We start from the raw sequence: 20,217 nt of genomic DNA, 5'->3' as shown, positions 1-20,217 counted from the left end.
GTGGAGGGAGAGAGATGGGACACCTTGTAGCCAAGCACAGGTGCTCTTGGGACTGGCCTTCCCAAATTCACCTGCTCTCACTTCCAAAGTGGAACTGGCGCCCGAGGAATATTGCAGATACAGCGGTACCTCGGTTTTCAAACGTAATCCGTTCCGGAAGACCATTCGACTTCCAAAACGTTCGAAAACAGAAGCATTGACTTCCGGAAGCATTTACTTACGGAAAACTCAATATGGAAGCCACGTGGCACTTTCGACTTCCAAAAAGCATTCGAAAACCGAAGCAGTTGTTTCCAGGTTTTCGGCGTTCGCCTTCCAAGACGCTTGAAAACCGAGGTACCGCTGTATTAATATCATGCAGTTCGAAGCAACTGGGTGCATAAAAGCTGTCTCCTTCTGGAATGTGTCATGTCAGATTTCTGCCATTCAGGACTGTAAAGATTGAAAAGATTACGGTTGCGATCGCTTCACGGCTTTATCTTTTCCACAAACCGCTTCAAGGCTTTTCTACAACTGAGGACTGCGTGAACTTTATGAAATAAATAGCTCCACTCTGACCTTGTCAGGGACCGTGCTGAGGAGGGCTGCACTGAGGAGGAATGATGGAGGCCTCCCCTTCCTCCTGATCTGGATCCTGAATCTTCCCAGCAGCAGGAGGACAAAGGCAGAAGCTGGGAGAGAGAGGGTTAACAGATTCACAGTCTCAGGACAGCATTCATCCCCCTTATCCAAAGTCACTGAGAGCTCAGAAAGTGGTAGAACAGAACACAGAGGGAACAAACTCAGTTACAAGACGTAGAAGTGACGTAGATTCATAGGGACAGAAGGGGGTGGTATCCTTAATTGGGAGCACCGCCATTCTAGGAGTTGTGTTCCTTGTTCTCTCACTGTGATTATATTAAGATAAGATAAGATATAAGATAAGATAAGATGATAAGATAAGATAAGATAATCTTTATTGTCATTGCCCCCCTGCGGGAACAACGAAATTACTCGGCTGCTCCCATCCACTCAGATAAGGCATTCCACATAAATTTAAAATAACTACAAAACATTAATTAAACAATGCAATACGAAATGACAAGTAAAAATAAGATGACTTCAAAGTCCAGACTTTCCATTTAAGGCCGAAATTGCTCTAGAGAAGAAACTGTTCTTGAAACGGCTCGTTCTTGTCTGCATTTTCCTGTATCTCCGTCCCGATGGCAGGAGCTCGCAGAAATGGTGACCAGGATGCGATGGATCTCTTGATATGTCTAGTGCTTTTCTGTGGCACCTGGTGGTATAGATTTGTTCTAAGGTGGTGAGTGAGCAGCCAATAATGCTCTCTGCTGTTTGAATAATTCTGCACAACCCTATCCTATCCTGGGAAGTACATCTTCTGTACCACACGCATAACCCATAAGTGAGCATGCTCTCAATGGCACAGTGATAGAAGCATGGGAGAGGCAGCCGATTCTCTGGCGCCTGGCAATTCGGGAATGTTGCCGGCTCTTTTCAAAAGTAAACATTGAAAATAATTGCGGTTGCGGTAACGTCATTGCTTCATCTTCTCCGCAAATGGTTTCAAGGCTTTTCTACAAACGAGCGCTGCATGAACTTCATGGAATCAATAGCCCCTCCCTGGCCCACCTCTGACCTCTCTCCTCCTCCCTTTCCTCCCTCCCCTAACTGTGCAGAAACCGGGCGTGAGCTTGGCCAGCATCGACGTGGCCTCGCCGGTGGTGGTGGCTCTCAACCTCTCCGGCCTGGGCCACAAGGAGCACATCCTGGAGCTGCTGCCGGCCGTGGTGCCGCTGGAGAACCACGTCCGCTACGTCATCACCCAGGGGAACGAGGCGGGCCACTTCCACATCCACCAGCAAGACGGTCTCAGCTTCCTGCACTTGGCGCGCAAGCGGGCACCCCCTGGCACCTACCAGCTGGAGATTGTCAGCGTCCCGCTTTACCGCAAGCGCGAACTGCAGCACTTGGAAGCCCTGAAGGATCACGACTACCTTGCCGGGGAGCTGGGCGAGGCCCTCAAAATGAGGTTGCAGCTCCGCCTCTTTTAACCCCCGAGAGACACCAACGAAGCCAAGGGCTCAGGCTTTGCACCACCAACGACACACCCCGGGAGAAATCCGCACCTCGCCCCCTTGCGCCGGTTCCCCCCCCCCCACTTGCTGCCGTGGTGGAAGGGCTTCAGAGCAGCCCCAGATCTGGACCACAACGAATCCTGTTCTCCAAAACAAAAACATTTTTCAGAGGGCTGTTCTTGCCCCTGCCACCACCTCCTGCCCCACGGAAGGCAGCCTCCGCCTTGCCTGCAGCCTCCGGGGAACAGCAGCAGTACAGCCCCCCACTGCTCGCCTTGGGTCCCCTCTGGTTTCACCCCTTATCTTGGCATCCCAGTGGCCCTCCTCTGCAAGCACTGAGGACTTATTTACGTCCCTTCACGCCAGAAGGGCAGGGCAGCTCCCGGTCTCCACTGTGCGTCCGGTTCGATATTACACTGGACTCCTGGGTTCTGTGTGCGGGTACTTTGCCTGTCGGCAACGGTTGGGGGGAAAGCAGCCAGGCCTGCATCAGATCCAACCTCTGCAGGGTCCTCCAAAGTGCACTAGAGTTACTTGGACAGCATTGAAGTGCACTGCGCCGCTAACGGGGACCAAAGCGAAGAAGCAGAGCTGCCGCTTTCCCTTGCATCTTGGAGTCATGTACCCGGGCGAGGGCCAGTTGTTGAGAGCCAGTCTAGCTACTCTCCTTCCCTCCGCACTGTATATTGCCTGCTTTAAACCTAACTGGACCTAACGCAGCTGCTCTTAAGTGTTAGGCACATGGTCTGCGTCACCCCCGCAGGGCTGGCATGCACTACAGTTAATTGAACAGCAGCGATGTGCGTTGCGCAGCAAGGGGAACCACTGTCTCGTTACCTCCGCAGGAAGGGATGTGCTCAAGCCTCTGCGGAAAGGGAAGAGGTGGCAAACAGGGGACCAATGGGGTGGCAAGTTGTTCTTGCGTGGTAGGGACAAGTTTGAAAATGTGACACACCCGTGAGCGAGAGTCACACCAGGCCCCTAAATTGAGGGAGTTTAATACGCAGCAGAGAGAAGTTAATACAGTGGTACCTCTACTTACGAATTTAATGCGTTCCGAATGCGCATTTGTAAGTCGAAAAAAATTGTAAGTTGAATCCCATAGGAATGCATTGGGAGAAAAAATTTGTAAGTAGAAGCAACCCTATCTAAAAATTCGTAAGTAGAAAAAATCCTATCTAAACCACATCCAAGATGGCGGACGGAGCTCCATTCATAAGTAGAAACATTCATAAGTAGAGGTACCACTGTATTCTCCGCTCCCCGGCCTTGATGGGCTTGGGTAGAAGTTATCAGGGATCTGTCGAAATCCAGATGGGGGGAAAGAAATCATATAGCCATTGTGTCCTGGGTGGAAACAAGGGAGCAGAATCCATAGATCGTAAGTTGGGAGGAGCTCTGAGGATCATCTAGGCCAGTGTTTCCCAACCTTGGGTCTCCAGCTGTTTTTGCACTACAACTCCCATCATCCTTAGCTAGCAAGACCAGTGGTCAGGAATGATGGGAACTGTAGTCCAAAAGCAGCTGGAGACCCAAGGTTGGGAAACACTGATCTAGGCCAGGCATGGCCAAACTTGGTCCTCCAGCTGTTTGGGGACTACAGTTCTCATCATCCCTGACCACTGGTCCTGTTAGCTAGGGATGATGGGAGCTGTAGTCCCAAAACAGCTGGAGGGCCAAGTTTGGCCATGCCTGATCTAGGCCAACCCCCCTGCAATGCAGGAATATCCATGTGGGGATCGAACCTGCAACCTTGGCATTATTAGCACCAAGGTCTAACCAACTGAGCCAGACAACGCTTTGAGCAGGGGCAGGCCCTCATCAGGAGCATTCCTGGGCACCCAGAAACCATCTACAAATAATTATTATTTTTTGCATTTAGACAGGGGAAGCGGGCTTTCAAGGTGCTTCACGTACGTTATCTCAGTTAAAGCTCTAAAGTAGGCCGGCATTATTGTACTCCCCTGTGGTTGCGGTGAAACGTGAATTAGGCCCCCGGAAAGTCAAAGAATCCTAGAATTGTAGAGTTGGAAGGGAACCCTCAGGGTCATCTAGTCCAACCCCCTGCAAGGAGGCAGGAATCTTTTGCCCAAGGTAGGACTCGAACCCACGACCCTGAGATGAAGAGCCTTGTGCTCTGCCAACTGAGCCATCCCAGCCTCAAGCAACCTCTCGCACAGGGCTTAAATCTTATTTTGTGACTCTGGTCACACTCGCCCCATCCAAAACACACTTAAAACACACAGAGAGAATCCTAGGAACTGTAGTGAGTTGAGGGTGCTGGGAATCGAGGCTCTGTGAGGGGTGAGCTACAGTTCCCAGGATTCTCGGAAGTGCGCTTTGAGTGCGCTTTGAGCGCATGGTGCAAAGGTGACCTCGCCGCTGCTGCTGCTGCCGCCGGACGTCTTGCACCACAACTCCTGGGAGTTGTAGTCCGAAACATCTACGGGGCACCAGAATTGAATAAAGCTGACCTGAACCCTTCCGTGTGATGGGGCCTCCTTAAGGCTTACCTGCAAGCACACCCAATGAGAAACTAGCAAGAGCGGCCTAATATAAGGAAGGAGGGTCTCAAAAACACTCACATGGTGTACGTGCATCTGAGCAACCGGGGGGGGGGGGAGGCTGCTCCGCCAACCTCTGTCCGCCCCCAGCCAGCCTCAACTTGCCTGCCTCCTCGCTGCCTGCCGGGGCTTGGCTTCACCTCTCATGGGCTCTGCCTCTGGCGCCACCTACTGCCAGCGTCCCTCCCTGCGGCCCAGCTGCTAGCCACCTGCTTCAGAGCAGGGTTACGGCATTTGTAGTGGGAAACGTGGCTCCAAGGGGGGTCAGAAGACCACCACCCCACCCGCGAGGCCTCTGGACCCCACCCGTAGCCCTTGACATGCTTGTGCCCAACACAGACCTCCTGGGTAGAGACCGACAGACTCAGGCGTTACCCGGAAGTGCCAAATGGTGGCACCATCTTCTCATGCAGCTATATTTTTAATTTGGGGGGGGGTGGATTTCTCCTCCTCCTCTTCCAACAAGAATCTCCCTCCGATGCCTCAGAAACCTCAATGTGCCTTGGCAGAATAATGGGTAAGAATAAAGGCTGCCACACAGCGATGGCAGGGGGCACACAAATGTGAATCGATTCATTCACGAAAGCCCCCCACCACGTCAGTCTGCGTGGATTTGGGGGTGTGGGGGCAAGGCTGAGAGAACCCTGCTCTAGGTTTTGCCATGGCAATACTGGAGCTATTTTACTCCATTGCCGTAAAAACCAGGCCTGAAGCAGTGGCCGTTCTCAGCTTCGGAGTTCCAGGGGTGAAATCTTGCTCAGGTTTTCTTTTTCCCCGGCTCCCTCTTCAATTATCACTTCTGCCTTCCCTCCTTTGGGTCTCCTAAGGTCCGCACAGGTCCTAGGGATGTGGGGTAGCAGAGGAATTTCAATTCAGTTTGCATCTTAACGAGCACCAATAACGTGAACTGAAACAGGGTCATCCTTTGAAATCTGCACTTCTCCGAATTTTGCAGCTGTTCTCCCGACAAATCGTATGTGTGAACATGCACATGATTAGTTGGAAACAGCCAAAAAAAAACCCAACCCACTTCACATTAAGCGGAAGCGCTTTCGAAAATGTGCCTGTTGATCAAAACGACGGGCAAAGCTAGGTGCCTTCGGAGAAATTCGCACCGAAATGCTGGCGAGTTTTCACAAGGGGGCTTTTTAAAAAAAGAAAGAAAGTTGCAAATGGCTGCGGAAATGTGGAGACCTGAATTTAAGATTGGGGGGGGGAAGAGAGAGGGGGACTGAAGTTGACAGGTGGATCCATCCCTTTTGTAACTGAGCGAAGCTGGGGCGTTATAGGAGGGGCGAATCTCCTAGGAGGCGGCTGGGGGGGTGGACTGGCCAGTGCCGGTTCCGCTCTGGATCCTTGCCTCCCCTTGTTGTTGTTTTAAAAATATGGGTGTCAGGAGGTGGACTTGGGCTCCTTTAAAACTTGAAACCCCTGGACCTCCCCTGCTCAGCGCCCCCCCCCCCACTGCAGCCCACAGCGGGGTTCGGGAGGCGCCCCAAGCCAAATGTCTCAAGACGGCATCCTCTCTCATAACCAGAACGTCTTTCCTGCCTCATTTCGTCTACCATACTTTTTTTTTGGTTTTGCCAAATGGTGCTTTCCCCTCCCCCCGATTCTTATTAATATTATTATTATTATTATTGATGATGATGATCCATTAGCCAAGGGGCCCGCGTTTGCATGTGCAGAGCTGCGGTCCGTAGCTCCTTCGCACCACAGCCGCGACTTTCCTTCCGTGCACCGGCGGCCTGTTTGCGGAAGGGGGGGCGGGGGGTGTCGGCCGCACACGGCACTGAGACCGAGACCCGGCCGCATGGGGGGCCGACCTTTTTCATTTTGTATCATGAGCGACGGCAGCAATAAAGTTATTTTGGGTTAAAGGTCTGTGGCGTTCTCCTTGTTTCCCAAACGCTTGGACCTGCCATCTCTTAAAACGGGGGGGTCCAGTCCATGCTCTTGCTTAGCTGCCATCAATTTCATAGAATCCTAGAATTGGGGAAAGGGCACCAAGGGTCATCTAGTCCAACCCCCCGCAATGGGGAAATCTTGGCTAGATCATACATGACAGGCGGCCATCCAAACTCTGCTTAAAGACCTCCAAGGAAGGAGAGTCGACCCTTTCCCGATGGAGACCGTTCCCCTGTCTTACCATCGGAAAGTTCTTCCTGATGTTTAGGCCCCTCCTTTCTTGTGAGGCGAAGCCACGGGTTCAAGTCCTACCCTCTGGAGCAGCAGAAAACAAGCTTTCACCATCTTCCAGGTCAATACCAGAAAATTTCACACACACCCTGAGCTTAGTAGGTCAGGGGGCCATTTGGGGCGCCAGTTTGTTTTTGCACACCCAGGGCCGTCTTAAGCATATCTGGCGTCGTGGTGCGAAGATCCCTCCGGCGCCCCGCCCGCGCCCTACCTGAATATGCGTGTGTGTGTGTGTGTGTTGCAACAGAGACACTTTGCATGCCGCCAAGCTCCCTTTCCCGGTGCCTTTGTGGAGCAAACCAACAGGTGCTGCTTCCACTTTCTGCAGAGCCGGTAAGAGCAGCAGCGGCATCTGTTGAATGCCCGCTTCTTACGCGGCTGCTGGACGTCATAGAGGCACCACCCAGCTTTGCCGTAGGGCCGGCCCTCTGCACATCCAGCCTAACCATTAAAAGCAGGCACAGGCAAACTCGGCCCTCCAGATGTTTTGGGACTACAACTCCCATCATCCCTAGCTAACAGGACCAGTGGTATGGGATGATGGGAATTGTAGTCCCCAAACAGCTGGAGGGCCGATGCCTGATTAAGCTCCTCGCTGGGCAGACTAAGCATGGAGCCCATCTCACTCATTGCTCGTTCCCAAACCTCTGCTTCCCCCTCCCAGCGACCACATGTCGCTCGTTCTGCAAGAACCCCCTCTTTCCGATACTGGAGCCGCTGCTGTGTTTGGGAATGTTGACATCTCCCAAGCTCGACCCAACGGGTTCAGGAGGGAGCAAGCGAAAACCCAGCCTGTACCAGGCCAGAACTTCCTCCCAAGTCCAGTTTCCGATAGCGGTGTGTGTCTTACAAATCATCAATCCCATTCGCATCTCTATATATTTCAAAGAAGGATTATTCTGGTTACTGCAAGCTGGCAGTAGCATTCCCCGTGTATCCACCTCTATTGTTTTTCTGTCATATTTGCCAATTTTTTAATGGGGGGGGCAGAGAGACAGTGCACCAGAGCCCTTTCGAAACATTGCACGTATCCACAGGAGCGCAGGCGTAAAATATCTCAGCAAAGGCAGGGTGTGGGGAGATTAAAGAGGAGGCGACAGGCAGCTTTCGCAACAAAAGGCAGCTTTATTTCATGGCGAAAGAGGTGCTGGTACCCTTCTTATAGAAAGAGCTCCCTGTTCCCCAGCACACAGCACAGAAGAGGCCCAAACTCTGCCTCAAAGGTGAACTGTGGCCTGCACAATTCTTTCCAGAGCCCCTCGGGAAGGGGCGTTTGCAGGATACTAACCTACCTCCCTTCCACAGCCCTGGCCCAGTTTTCTGCCACCACCGGAGGAATCTACTCCCTAACCATGCCTATGGCTCATCTTCCCTCCCAGCCCTCCTTTCTTTTCCCCCAATTCAATTTTTATTGTGCTTCACCATTTCTTAAACAAATGAACCTCAAATTTAAGTACCCATTGAAACACTGGCCTTTCTTCCACGGTGTTTCCATTTCCCCCTTCCACGCTGCATTGTACTTTCGTCTGTTCCGCAATTCCTTCGTTACAATTATAATCCTATTTCTTCCGCTGCTCGTACAGTATTTTAATCCTGCCCGTGATTCCATTTAACATAGGATATTTTCCAAACAAACAAGGGTCTCATTCTTCAGTATAAAATTCGCCGCTTGACCTCTTCTTTTGCTATCACCTTTGCCATTTCCAATACAGCCGTACCTTGGAAGCCGTTCCGGAAGTCTGTTCAACTTCCAAAACGTTCGGAAACCAAAGCGCGGCTTCCGATTGGCTGCAGGAAGCTCCTGCAGCCAATCGGAAGCCACACTGTACATTTGTGTTCCAAGGAACGTTCACAAACCGGAACACTCACTTCCAGGTTTGCAGCGTTCGGGAGCCAAAACATCTGAGTGCCAAGGCATTCGGGATCCAAGGTATGACTGTAATCCGTTAGTTTTAAAAGTCCTTCCTCTTTTACGGAGACAACTTCTTTTTTCCCATTCTGCTTGTGTAAGACTCTGGCCGACAGAGGCTTCTCTCTAACCACCCCTACGGCTCATGTTCCAAGATGGATTTCGCTGGGGCAAGAGGTCTCCCCCCCCCAACACACACCCTCCCCAAGCCCAGGAAGCAGAGACGGTTTGGACTGCCTGGACACCAAGAGAATGAATCACACATGACATATCAGGGTCGACGCAAAAGCAAGCTGGTTGGGACAAGAGTTACCAGTGGAGGAGAAAGATGGGAGACAGGGGCCACCTCACAGCACGATCAGGAGACTGAGACATTCCTAGTTTCGGGTGCAAAGTAGGATTTTGTTTTATTTGGAGAGCCAGAACCAAATGGAATACTTGTCTTTTCTCCACTTCCTAAATTCGGTCTTCTGAATAGCGCTTAAGCAGAGACATACAAGAAGTGGCTTTATAGCAGCACGGACCATTCCGGATCATCCGTCAAGATACACCGGGGGCAGCCAGCATGGCACCTTCCGGGGGTGGCTGCACTACAACTCCCAGCATCCAGCCAATGGTCAAGGAGGATGGGAGTTGTAGTCCATCCAGGTCTGGAGTGCCACAGATCCTCCATCATTTTGGACTCAAAGCTGTCCATGGAGGCACAGGTCAATTCTGTGTCCAGGGCAGCTGTCTCTCAGCTCCATCTGGTACGCAGGATGAGACCCTCCCTACCCGCAGACTGTCTCGCCAGAGTGGTGCATGCTCTGGTAATCTCCCGCTTGGACTACTGCAATGCGCTCTATGTGGGGCTACCTTTGAAGGTGACCCGGAAACTACAACTAATCCAGAATGCGGCAGCTAGACTGGTGACTGGGAGTGGCCGACGAGACCACATAACACCGGTCTTGAAAGACCTCCATTGGCTCCCAGTATCTTTCCGAGCACAATTCAAAGTGTTGGTGCTGACCTTGAAAGCCCTAAACGGGAGCTGAAGGAGCATCTCCACCCCCATTATTCAGCCTGGACACTGAGGTCCTGCTCCGAGGGCCTTCTGGCGGTTCCCTCCCTGCGGGAAGTGAGGTTATAGGGAACCAAGCAGAGGGTCTTCTCGGTAGTGGCACCTGCCCTGTGGAACGCGCTCTCCTCAGAGATAAGGAGATAATCAACTATTTGGCCTCTTAGAAGACACCTGAAGGCTGTTTGAGGTTTTATTGTTTACAGGTAGGTAGCCGTGTTGGTCCGATGCAGTCAAAATAAAAAATAAAAAAAAAATCCTTCCAGTAGCACCTTAGAGACCAACTAAGTTTGTCATAGGTATGAGCTTTCGTATGCCATAGATATCTGAAGAAGTGTGCATGCACACGAAAGCTCATACCTATGACAAACTTAGTTGGTCTCTAAGGTGCTACTGGAAGGATTTTTATATTAGGTTTTATTGTGTTTTTAATATTCTGTTGGGAGCCTCCCAGAGTGGCTGTGGAGGCCCGGCCAGATGGGCAGAGTTTAAGTAATAAATTATTATTATTATTATTATTATTATTATTATTATTATTATTATTATTATTATTTCCATCCTTGGCGTACACCAACCAGCAGTGTCCGTAGGGATTCTTTCGCCCACTGATACATGGACCAGTGTCTTAGCCTATCCCTCTCAGGACCAGTTGCCCTCAACTGGCTGGCCACTATGGGGGAGTGAATGCTAAACAAAGAACAGGATCAGACCAAAGGCCCTTTCAGCCCAACATGCCCCACTGCTCACTTTGCACCTGCTATGGCAAGTGTAGGCAAACTAAGACCCGGGGGCCAGATCCGGCCCAATCGCCTTCTCAATCCGGCCCGCGGATGGTCCGGGAATCGTCGTGTTTTTACATGAGCAGAATGTGTCCTTTTATTTAAAATGCATCTCTGGGTTATTTGTGGGGCATAGGAATTCGTTCATCCCCCCCCCCTTCAAAATATAGCCCGGTCCCCACAAGGTCTGAGGGACAGTGGACTGGCCCCCTGCTGAAAAGGTTTGCTGACCCCTGTGCTATGTCCTAGTGCAGGCATGTCCAACAGGTAGATCGTGATCTACCGGTAGATCACTGGACGTCTGTGGTAGATCACCGGTAGATCAGTGGCTCCCCCCCAAAAAAGCTAAACAAACTTTGGCTCCCCTAAAAAAAATCTCAACACCTTTGCCCTGCACCCCTAAAATGACCTGAACCACCAAAAATAGGGCTTTCCTTCCTAAAAGAAAAGCTCAATGTCGCTTTCCTCCTTTCTAAAGAAGCTCAACAACTTTTACGTGAACCCCCAAAACAGGGCTTTCCTTCCTAAAAAAAAGCTCAACTTTGACCTGAACCCCCCCAAAAGGGGGTAGATCACTGCCAGTTTTGAACTCTGTGAGTAGATCGCAGTCGCTTGGAAGTTGGCCACCCCTGTCCTAGTGGATCCCACCCCACCCCCCACCCCGAGATCTAGCTGACCCATATTTTCCTCTCTAGCTCTCACTCTGCATCGTTGCTGCTCCACCCCCACCCCCGCCCCAAGCACCCACCCCAATAAACACACAAACAAACCAATGATTGCCCACACCCCAAACCGTTTGGCACGTCCTTCCTGAGCCCCATGCACTGCAGATCCCTCCCTGGCCCCCACCCTTCATTTTCTCATTTACCCACCCACCCAACGCTAATCGCCTCCTCCCATTGCATGGACAAAAAAAGCAACACACACACACACATACCCCAGAAAACTCGGCCGACAATTCTCCGTCAAATGTCCCATTGTGTCCAGTAGACTCGGCCAACCTTCCTTCCTAACCTGCAACGCCAGCTTCCTCTTCCAATACCTCTGTCTTCTGCAGACCTCAAGAGGGAGGAGGAAGAGATGGCAAAAAAACCCGAAACTCATGTGGGCTCTAGCGCCACCTGCTGTTTGGCTCCCCGCCTTCCGCCCTACCAACCCCATAGGGCTTTGTGCAATTCCTCCAAGTGGATTACCTCTTTTGTTTTATTTTTTTAATCACAATTGTTTGTTTATTTAAAAAAAACACCCTCCAGATTAAATCCGGGGCCTCGTTTCATAGAATCATAGAATCGTAGAGTTGGAAGAGACCACAAGTTCTTCCTAATGTTTAGGTGGAATCTTCTTTCTTGTAGTTTGAATCCATTGCTCCGTGTCCGCTTCTCTGGAGCAACAGAAAACAACCTTTCTCCCTCCTCTATATGACATCCTTTTATATATTTGAACATGGCATTATATATTTCAACCCGCTGCTATTGTGAAAGCCACTTTCCGACCATCTCCACATGCTGGGAATCAACAGACGGGGAGGTTTTAACTGACCGGATCTGCTGCAATCCTAGGCACACTTACACAAGGGTAAAAATGCTACCGGACATTGGAGGACCAAACAAACACATGTCAGTAAATTGTCCCCCCCGGGTTGCTTCCCACCCCCCAACCACCTCACTTTTCAACGTGCGTTTAATTATTAGTACGTTTTAACCTCGCTTTTTCTCCAAGATGCAAGACCCGGTTTGCACCACGGGGGAGCTAAAAAGTAGGTTCGGGGGAGGTTTTCGGTGGGAAGGGTGAGATCCCACCTCATTCCACACACGGTGACCCCTCCCCAGATTGCACCACTAATGCTATTTCTAAAAAAATAAAGCAAAACCTTGGATAGACAATCACAAGGTGGATATACCATATACTGTACTGTAATCCATCGGTAGGCAAACTAAAGGCCCGGGGGCCGGATGCGGCCCAATCGCCTTCTCAATCCGGCCCGCGGACGGTCCGGGAATCAGCATGTTTTTACATGAGTAGAAGGTGTCCTTTTATTTCAAATGCATCTCTGGGTTAATTGTGGGGCATAGGAATTCGTTCATTCCCCCCCCCCCAAAGAAAAAATATATATATAGTACGGCCCACCACATGGTCTGAGGGATCGTGAACCGGCCCCACGGCTGAAAAAGGTTGCTGACCCCTGTTGTAATCAGAGTCTTTTACGCCTGAGAAAAGATGCAAAGGATTGCATTGTTAATATGCCAGCCTCTGGGAATCAGACCCGGGACAAGCCTGAAGTATCCTACCTGAATCCCCTTTTCCATAGGGGTTTTTCTCTTACTCCCCCCATCCATACCTGCCAAGTTGCTGTCAGAGAAATAAGGGACCGGGCCGGAAATAGCAGACACCGGTAGTAGCGCTGCCGCCATTTTGGAACTGGGCGGAGCATGCTCAGAAGTGACTTTTGATGCTGCTCTGCCCAGTTCCAAAATGGCCACCGCGCCAGAAGTCACACTGCAGCCATTTTGGAACTGGGCAGAGCAGCATAAAAAGTCACTTCTGAGCATGCTCCGCCCAGTTCCAAAATGGCCACCGTGCCAGAATAAACCGGGGAAAAACAAAAAAAATCCGTTTTTTCAGCTAGGAACAGCTGGAAAAACGGGGATTTCCCGGGGAAAACGGGAGACTTGGCAGCTATGCCCCCATCCCCTCCCCTCCCCTCCCCCCAGCTCTTCCCCACTTGGCATTTTGCTACTCTACTAACAAAAAACCAAGAAACCAACCATCAGTTCACCAAGTACCCAAATGAATGGTTCCTAAGACTTTGTTCTTTTCAGTGCTGGAATTTGGTACCTGGAAAGCAACAGTGGAAAACCGTGGTGCCTCTGAGCATGTGCAGAGTGTCCCCGTCCCCCCACAACACCAAATAAGCACAGATCAAAAACTTCACCACGACGTGGAAAGACTCAAAAGCGCACAATTAAGACAGCGTTTTCAGCCTCTCGGCACAACGCAAAACACCCATATTCAGACCCAAAGCTTAGCTTTGAAAGGGGTAACGCAAAAACATGTAATTGTTTCCCTTGGCATCATCTCGGTAACCTTGACAACAGCTTCCCAAAGGCTGGACAGAATCCTAAAGAGACAACAGGGAGAAGAGGCTCAGCTAATGCCGCCAGGTGAGCTTTGGGCCAAGGTTAAATTCGAACTGCGGACCCACACACTCGTTTTGTAAAAAGGGATGGCGCAACATATTGGCTGGGATTGATCCCAGAGTGTCCAGCTTTCCCTTAGGACATCCCTATTTCCATCAGAGAAATGTTGGAGTGTATGGAGTTATGTGACCCCCGAACCAAGGAGATGAGGAACTTGACAACTTTAAGAAGACATCTGAAGGGAAGCATAAATAATAATACAGTGGTTCTTAAACGCCTTGGTTCTCAAACGCCGAAAACCCAGAAGTAACTGTTCTAGTTTTTGAACGTTTTTCGGAAGCTGAACATCCGATGCAGCTGTCGGCTATTGTTTCCAGGGCGCCTGCACCAATCAGAAGCCATGCCTTGGTTTCCGAACATTTCGGAAGTCAAACGGACTTCTGGAACAGATTAAGTTTGGCGCTTTTGGTTTTGATATTTATTTTGCGGTTTTGTTTTTGTGACGCTGTGGAATCCAGTTCAGCTACTGATTAATTGATTGTGTGACTGCGGAAATGGATAAAAGCCCCCCATCCAAAAAATAACTATAATCAGTGCAGGTAAGAAAATAATAATAATTTTAACTTTTTTCATCTACAATACTGTCTTATTTCTTTTCTCATACAGTACATTGATTACTGCTTTCATTTTATGGATCAATGGTCTCGTTGGATAGTAAAATTCATGTTAAATTGATGTTTTAGGGGTTGTTTTTAAAAGTCTGGAAGGGATTAATCCGTTTTGCATTCCTTTCTATGGGAAAGCGCGCCTTGGTTTGGGAACGCTTGGGTTTTGGAACGGACTTCTGGAACGGATTAAGTTTGAGAACCAAGGTACCACTGTATTATTGTTGTTGTTGTTGTTGTTGAATAGGAGATCCCTATTTTTATCAGAGAAATGTTAGAGGGTTTGGATGTTCACACTAGATTGCCGGCTACCTTTGTTTCCATTTTGACCAAAATGCCCCTTGGGAGGCAGAATGGCAGCTCTCTTCCACCAATTTAGCTTTCTTTGACGCCCTTCCTCTCTCGAGACCCCAGAGCTCTCCTCTGCCCCTCGCTGCTGAAACATGCATTCGGCGGAACCCCATGGCATTTCCCCACCCTTTGCTCACCCCCACACCCCTACAATCCCCCACCCCCCAAGACACAAGACATTTCAAGTCACAACAAAGGGGACACCTGCCTCTTCCCCCGTCCAGAGACACAGAAAACGGGCAAGGAGTTGGATCAGATCTAAGATTCTCAGGCGAAGCGGATTTCAAAGAAAATCCCGAACCAATTTCCACCGCCACCCTCCCCGATTTGGATCGGAGCACTTTTCAGTTCATCCCGAAACTGAAGAAGAAGAAGAGTTTGGATTTGATATCCCGCTTTATCACTACCCGAAGGAGTCTCAAAGCGGCTAACATTCTCCTTTCCCTTCCTCCCCCACAACAGACACTCTGTGAGGTGAGGCTGAGAGACTTCAGAGAAGTGTGACTAGCCCAAGGTCACCCAGCAGCTGCATGTGGAGGAGCGGAGACGCAAGCCCGGTTCCCCAGATTACGAGTCTGCCGCTCTTAACCACTACACTCACACTGGCTCTCTAAACTGTGCGGTTTAGCATTTACTTCACCTGCACTGAGGATCTCGGCGGATGCCGTGTTTGAAATGGGCACCCTCCCGTGTTTGCCCACGACCTCGCGAAACAGAAAACGTCCGTCCCCCCTCCATCCCTGCCTGCACTCAAATAAAAACCCCCACCGCCCACCCACATCCCTTGAGAACAGCGACTTCGCTTCCCCAGGAAACCCTGCGTCCGAAGATGACAAGGGTTTCCCCCTTTCGGGCATCAGGCGCTGCCCGAGCTTATACCAGGGCATAATCAAACTGCCCCCTCTCCAGCCCCTCCTTGTGGTCGGTCCAGGATGAAGCGGGCATCCGGCTGTAAGGGTCTAGCAGGATGCGGAAGCAGCGGACCATCAGCATCACCAAGAACGCCAGCAGGAGGATGACGAAGGCAAAGACTGTCTTTTGTTCCGCGTCCATCCCAAAGGGGCTGGGGACCGGCTCCACTCGCCCCGGGGACAGGAGCTCGTAATCCAGCGTCGAGGCGTTCTCCATCCCAGCAGCACGATGAAAACTCCTCGCCAGGGGTTGAGTCAGGGAGCAAGCATCTTCCACGGTCGTGTGTGTGTGTGTGATTGGGGGGGGCGCGCAGGGAGCTTCCTTTCCAGAGATCTACTCCATGACGATGCCACGCAGCTGACCAAACACCCCAGTCGCCTGCGGAAAGAAGAGTTATAACTTGTGATCATCGGGGAGACTCTCCTTTGGGGGATGGAGTGGGCGGGGGGGTCTGCCTGTGAGGAAATGGGACGGCCATCTTCAAATATCTCAAGGGGTGTCACACGGAAAAGAGGGAGCAAGCTTGTCTTCTCCTGCTCTGGGGGGGGAGGGATTCGAACCCGGGGCTTTAAGTCACAAGAAAGGAGATTCCGACTAAACATCAGGAAAAAACTTTCTGACTGGAAGGCGGTAGACTCTCCTTCCTTGGGGGTTTCTAAGCAGAGGTTGGATGGCCATCTGTCCTGGATGCTTTAGCTGCCCCCCCCCAATTCATCAATATCAATACAAATCAATACAAATCTGGGGTTCTGTCCTGTCCCGTCCCCCCGAACAAAAACCTGCCCCGCCTAACAAAAATCCTGGCTTATGCCCAGTCAAACCGTTAAGAGAAATAAGTTGATTTCTTAAAATTTCCGCAATATCAAAAGAAAGAGGAGGAGGAAAGCAGAGAGAGGGGGGGTGAGGGGAGATTGCATGCCCCCATACCTTCCAGTTGCAGTTCCAGGAGGCTGGCAACTCTAGAACCGGAGAAAAAATTACTGGATCCAATCCCTTCCTCTCCAGCATTAGTACAACATCGTTGTCAGGCTGAAAGGCTGCAAAAGAAACAATGAATGGGTTGTAAGACACCGTAACTGTGCCCCTGAAGGACTAGGTGTGCAGTCTGGGGGTCATTTTGAATCCACAGCTGTCCATGGAGGCGCAGGTCAATTCTGTGTCCAGGGCAGCTGTCCACCAGCTCCATCTGGTATGCAGGCTGAGACCCTCCCTGCCTGCAGACTGTCTCGCCAGAGTGGTGCATGCTCTGGTTATCTCCCGGTTGGACTACTTCCATGCGCTCTATGTGGAGCTACCTTTGAAGGTGACCCGCAAACAACAACTAATCCAGAATGCAGCAGCTAGACTGGTGACTGGGAGTGGCCGCAGAAACCATATAACACCGGTTCTGAAAGACCTACCTTGGCTCCCGGTACATTTCCCAGCACAATTCAAAGTGTTGCTGCTGACCTTTAAAGCCCTAAATGGCCTCCCCCCAGTATCCCTGAAGGAGCGTCTCCACCCCCATCATTCAGCCTGGACACTGAGGTCCAAGGGCCTTCTGGCGGTTCCCTCCCTCCGAGAAGTGAGGTTGCAAGAACCAGGCGGAGGGCCTTCTTGGTGGTGGCGCCCTCCCTGTGGAACGCCCTCCCTCAGATGTCAAGGAAATAAACAACTATCTGACTTTTAGAAGACATCTGATTAGCAGGCATCGTATTTTTAAAATTCTGTTGGGAGCCTCCCAGAATGGCTGGGGAAACCATGATATATTATTATTATTATTATTATTATTATTATTATTATTATTATTATTATCATCGTCCACTAGAAGGGGCTACTCTCTTTGGGGAAGTGGAAAACTGCCCCACCAACACCAGTCTGCCCTTTTTACTTGCTTCCAGTCCAGGGGGTGGCATGGCCCATTAACTCCCCCCTCCATCGTTGCCCCTTGTGGAACTCAGCAGGGAAGAGGAGCAGGACAGTGGATTTCATTGCATTTACAGTCCAAGTTCCATCTATGGAGTACAGGTGCCAAATGTTCTCCTTTGCAGGCACATCCCCGAATATGCTCTGTGGACCCACGATTTGGAAACCGCCAATTTAAAGACGAATTATCCAACGGCTAATGAAAAGTATATATAATGCCTTTTTAATATAAATATATAATAATTTTTATTAACTTTTTCCAAATAAACAAAAAAACAAAAACAATTTTTTTTATACAATTCATCTTAAATTCACCCATCTCAGTTCATTTTGCTCTGCCGAACTGAGACTTCCCTCCCTCCCCACATCCGGTTTTCTTATTCACTCCTATCTTGCAGTTCTTTTGTTTCCTTTACTTTAGTCAATTCGTAGGATTTATTTCAATCCTGCAAGTGTCTTTAAACTTCTACAGTTCTTCTCCATATAGTCCACAAATTTACTCCAGTCTTTTTGGAACCTTGTCTCTCCCTGGTTTCGGATCCTGCTAGTCAGTCTTGCTAATTCCGCATAGTCCATCATTTTCACCTGCCACTCATCAATCGTTGGTAACTCCTGAGTTTTCCATTTTTGGGCTAACAATGTTCTAGCCACGGTTGTTGCATACATAAACAATACTTGATCTTCTTTTCCAATTTCCTCTCCTATAATTCCCAATAAAAATGCCTCCGGTTTTTTGGGGAAAGTATATTTGAAAATCTTTTTGAGTTAATTATTTATCATTTCCCAAAATCTTTTAATTTTATCGCATATATAATGCCTTTTGTCCCCAATCGCCCACTCAACTCCTCCTTTCCCTAAATTTTGATTTTGTATTTCATGGAATAAATAGTTCCTCTGCCTGCATGAACTTCGGCTGTATAGACGGCTTTAAAGGAAGAAGGCAGTAAATACTCAATTTCATCTGTGTCTATTAAAAGTCCTGTTCCCTTAGTAACTTTTTAAAAAATGATATTAATGACAGTATAAGACGGGGAGGGAGACAAAGAGAGGCAGAGAGATGGAGATAAGGGAACGCAATCAAAATGGGTTGCATGTGTTTCCAAAAGGAGATGTTTGTCTGGTGGGGGGGAAGGGGTGTTATAAGAGGAGGTTGTTATATAGAATAAATATTCATAAATGCACACATTATCTAAATATATGAACCATGTGTCTAAAATAGTATGGGAGAGCAATCCTGAAGCCATTTTGACTCTCCCAATGACCTCAAATATTCCTCTGCAGAAAGGGAGGCAAATGGAGAAAGCCTTCCCATTGTCTTTTTGCTTTTGCAAATACTGTCTTCAGGAGATGTTTTTGTATGAATAGGGTGAGCCTGTGGCCTGGACTCAGGAACTAAAGTGTTGTTGTTGTTGTTGTTGTTGTTGTTGTTGTTGTTGTTGTTGTTTAGTCGTTTAGTCGTGTCCGCCTCTCCATGACCCCATGGACCAGAGCACGCCAGGCACTCCTGTCTTCCACTGCTTCCCGCAGTTTGGTCAAACTCATCTCGTCCTCTGTTGTCCCCTTCTCCTTGTGCCCTCCATCTTTCCCAACATCAGGGTCTTTTCCAGGGAGTCTTCTCTTCTCATGAGGTGGCCAAAGTCTTGGAGCCTCAGCTTCAGGATTTGTCCTTCCAGTGAGCACTCATGGCTGATTTCCTTCAGAATGGATAGGTTTGATCTTCTTGCAGTCCATGGGACTCTCCTCCAGCACCATAATACTAAAGTATTAGCCATCACAAAAGAATGGCCAGGCTGCCCAGGTAATGCAATCAGTGACCATTATCAGGTATCCTGGGAGGGGTGAAAAGTCAGCGAGCACCCCTCCCCCTGGAAGCTCTCCAAGGATAATAACCATAGCGGGGAGTTGGGGGGGGTGGCGGCAAGCGATCAGTGGGGTTTTGCACAAAGAGGAGCCCTAAATGGATTAGGTCCACAACATTCCAGGATGCTTTTGATCAAATCCCTTCCCTCTTACCAGTACATAAAGAGAACAAAATCTTGTTTTCCCTTGGTGGACCAAGAGACCCCTGACCACAGAGATTGTGGATTCCTTCCCCCAACAGGATAAAATGAATGTTTATTATTATGGACAAAACAGCCAGCATACAATAGAATCAATTAAGATTCTAGCCCTCATAGAATCCTAAAATTGTAGAGTTGGAAGTGACCCCGAGGGTCATCTAGTCTGACCCCCTGCAATGCAGGAATCTCAGCTCAAGCATCCGTGACAGATGGCCATCCAACCTCTGCTTAAAAACTTTCCAAGGAAGGAGAGTCCACCACCTCCCGAGGGAGACTGTTCCACTGTCAAACTGCTTTTTAACTGCCAGAAAGTTCTTCCTGGCGTTTAGTTGGAATCTCATTTCTTGTGGCTTGAGGCCACGGGTTCAAGTCCTACCTTCCAGAGCAGGAGAAAACAAGCTTTTTCCCTCCTCCATATGACAGCCCTCTAAATATTTGAAGATGGCTCTCATATCTCCTTTTTTCCACGCTAAACATCCCCAGCTCCTTCAACCGTTCCTCATCAGGCTTGGTTTCCAGACCCTTGATCACCTTGGTCGCCCTCCTCTGAACACCTTCCAGCTTGTCGACATCCTTCTTAAATTGTGGTGCCCAGAACTGG

The 20,217-nt window shown here is 49.7% G+C and overlaps 2 protein-coding genes across 2 annotated transcripts in view; one reads left to right on the top strand and one right to left on the bottom strand.

Moving 5' to 3' along the window:
- FBN3 (fibrillin 3) overlaps positions 1-6,522 on the top strand; it is a 161,109-nt gene extending 154,587 nt beyond the window's left edge. The window contains exon 65 of the mRNA XM_088673016.1: positions 1,680-6,522. Coding sequence (XP_088529142.1) covers positions 1,680-2,054 — 375 coding nt within the window. The 3' untranslated portion in view covers positions 2,055-6,522. The remainder of the gene's footprint in view (positions 1-1,679) is intronic.
- Positions 6,523-15,612: 9,090 nt separating this feature from the next.
- CTXN1 (cortexin 1) lies at positions 15,613-15,943 on the bottom strand. Its single transcript, XM_035120839.3, has one exon. The coding sequence runs from the start codon at positions 15,865-15,867 to the stop codon at positions 15,613-15,615; it is 255 nt and encodes an 84-aa protein (XP_034976730.1). The 5' UTR covers positions 15,868-15,943.
- Positions 15,944-20,217: the final 4,274 nt, after the last annotated feature.

The sequence above is a fragment of the Zootoca vivipara genome, chromosome 6, assembly GCF_965207765.1.
Source record: "Zootoca vivipara chromosome 6, rZooViv2.hap1.1, whole genome shotgun sequence".
In the NCBI taxonomy this organism is placed as follows: Eukaryota; Metazoa; Chordata; class Lepidosauria; order Squamata; family Lacertidae; genus Zootoca; species Zootoca vivipara.
This window is presented reverse-complemented; position numbering and strand designations above follow the sequence as displayed.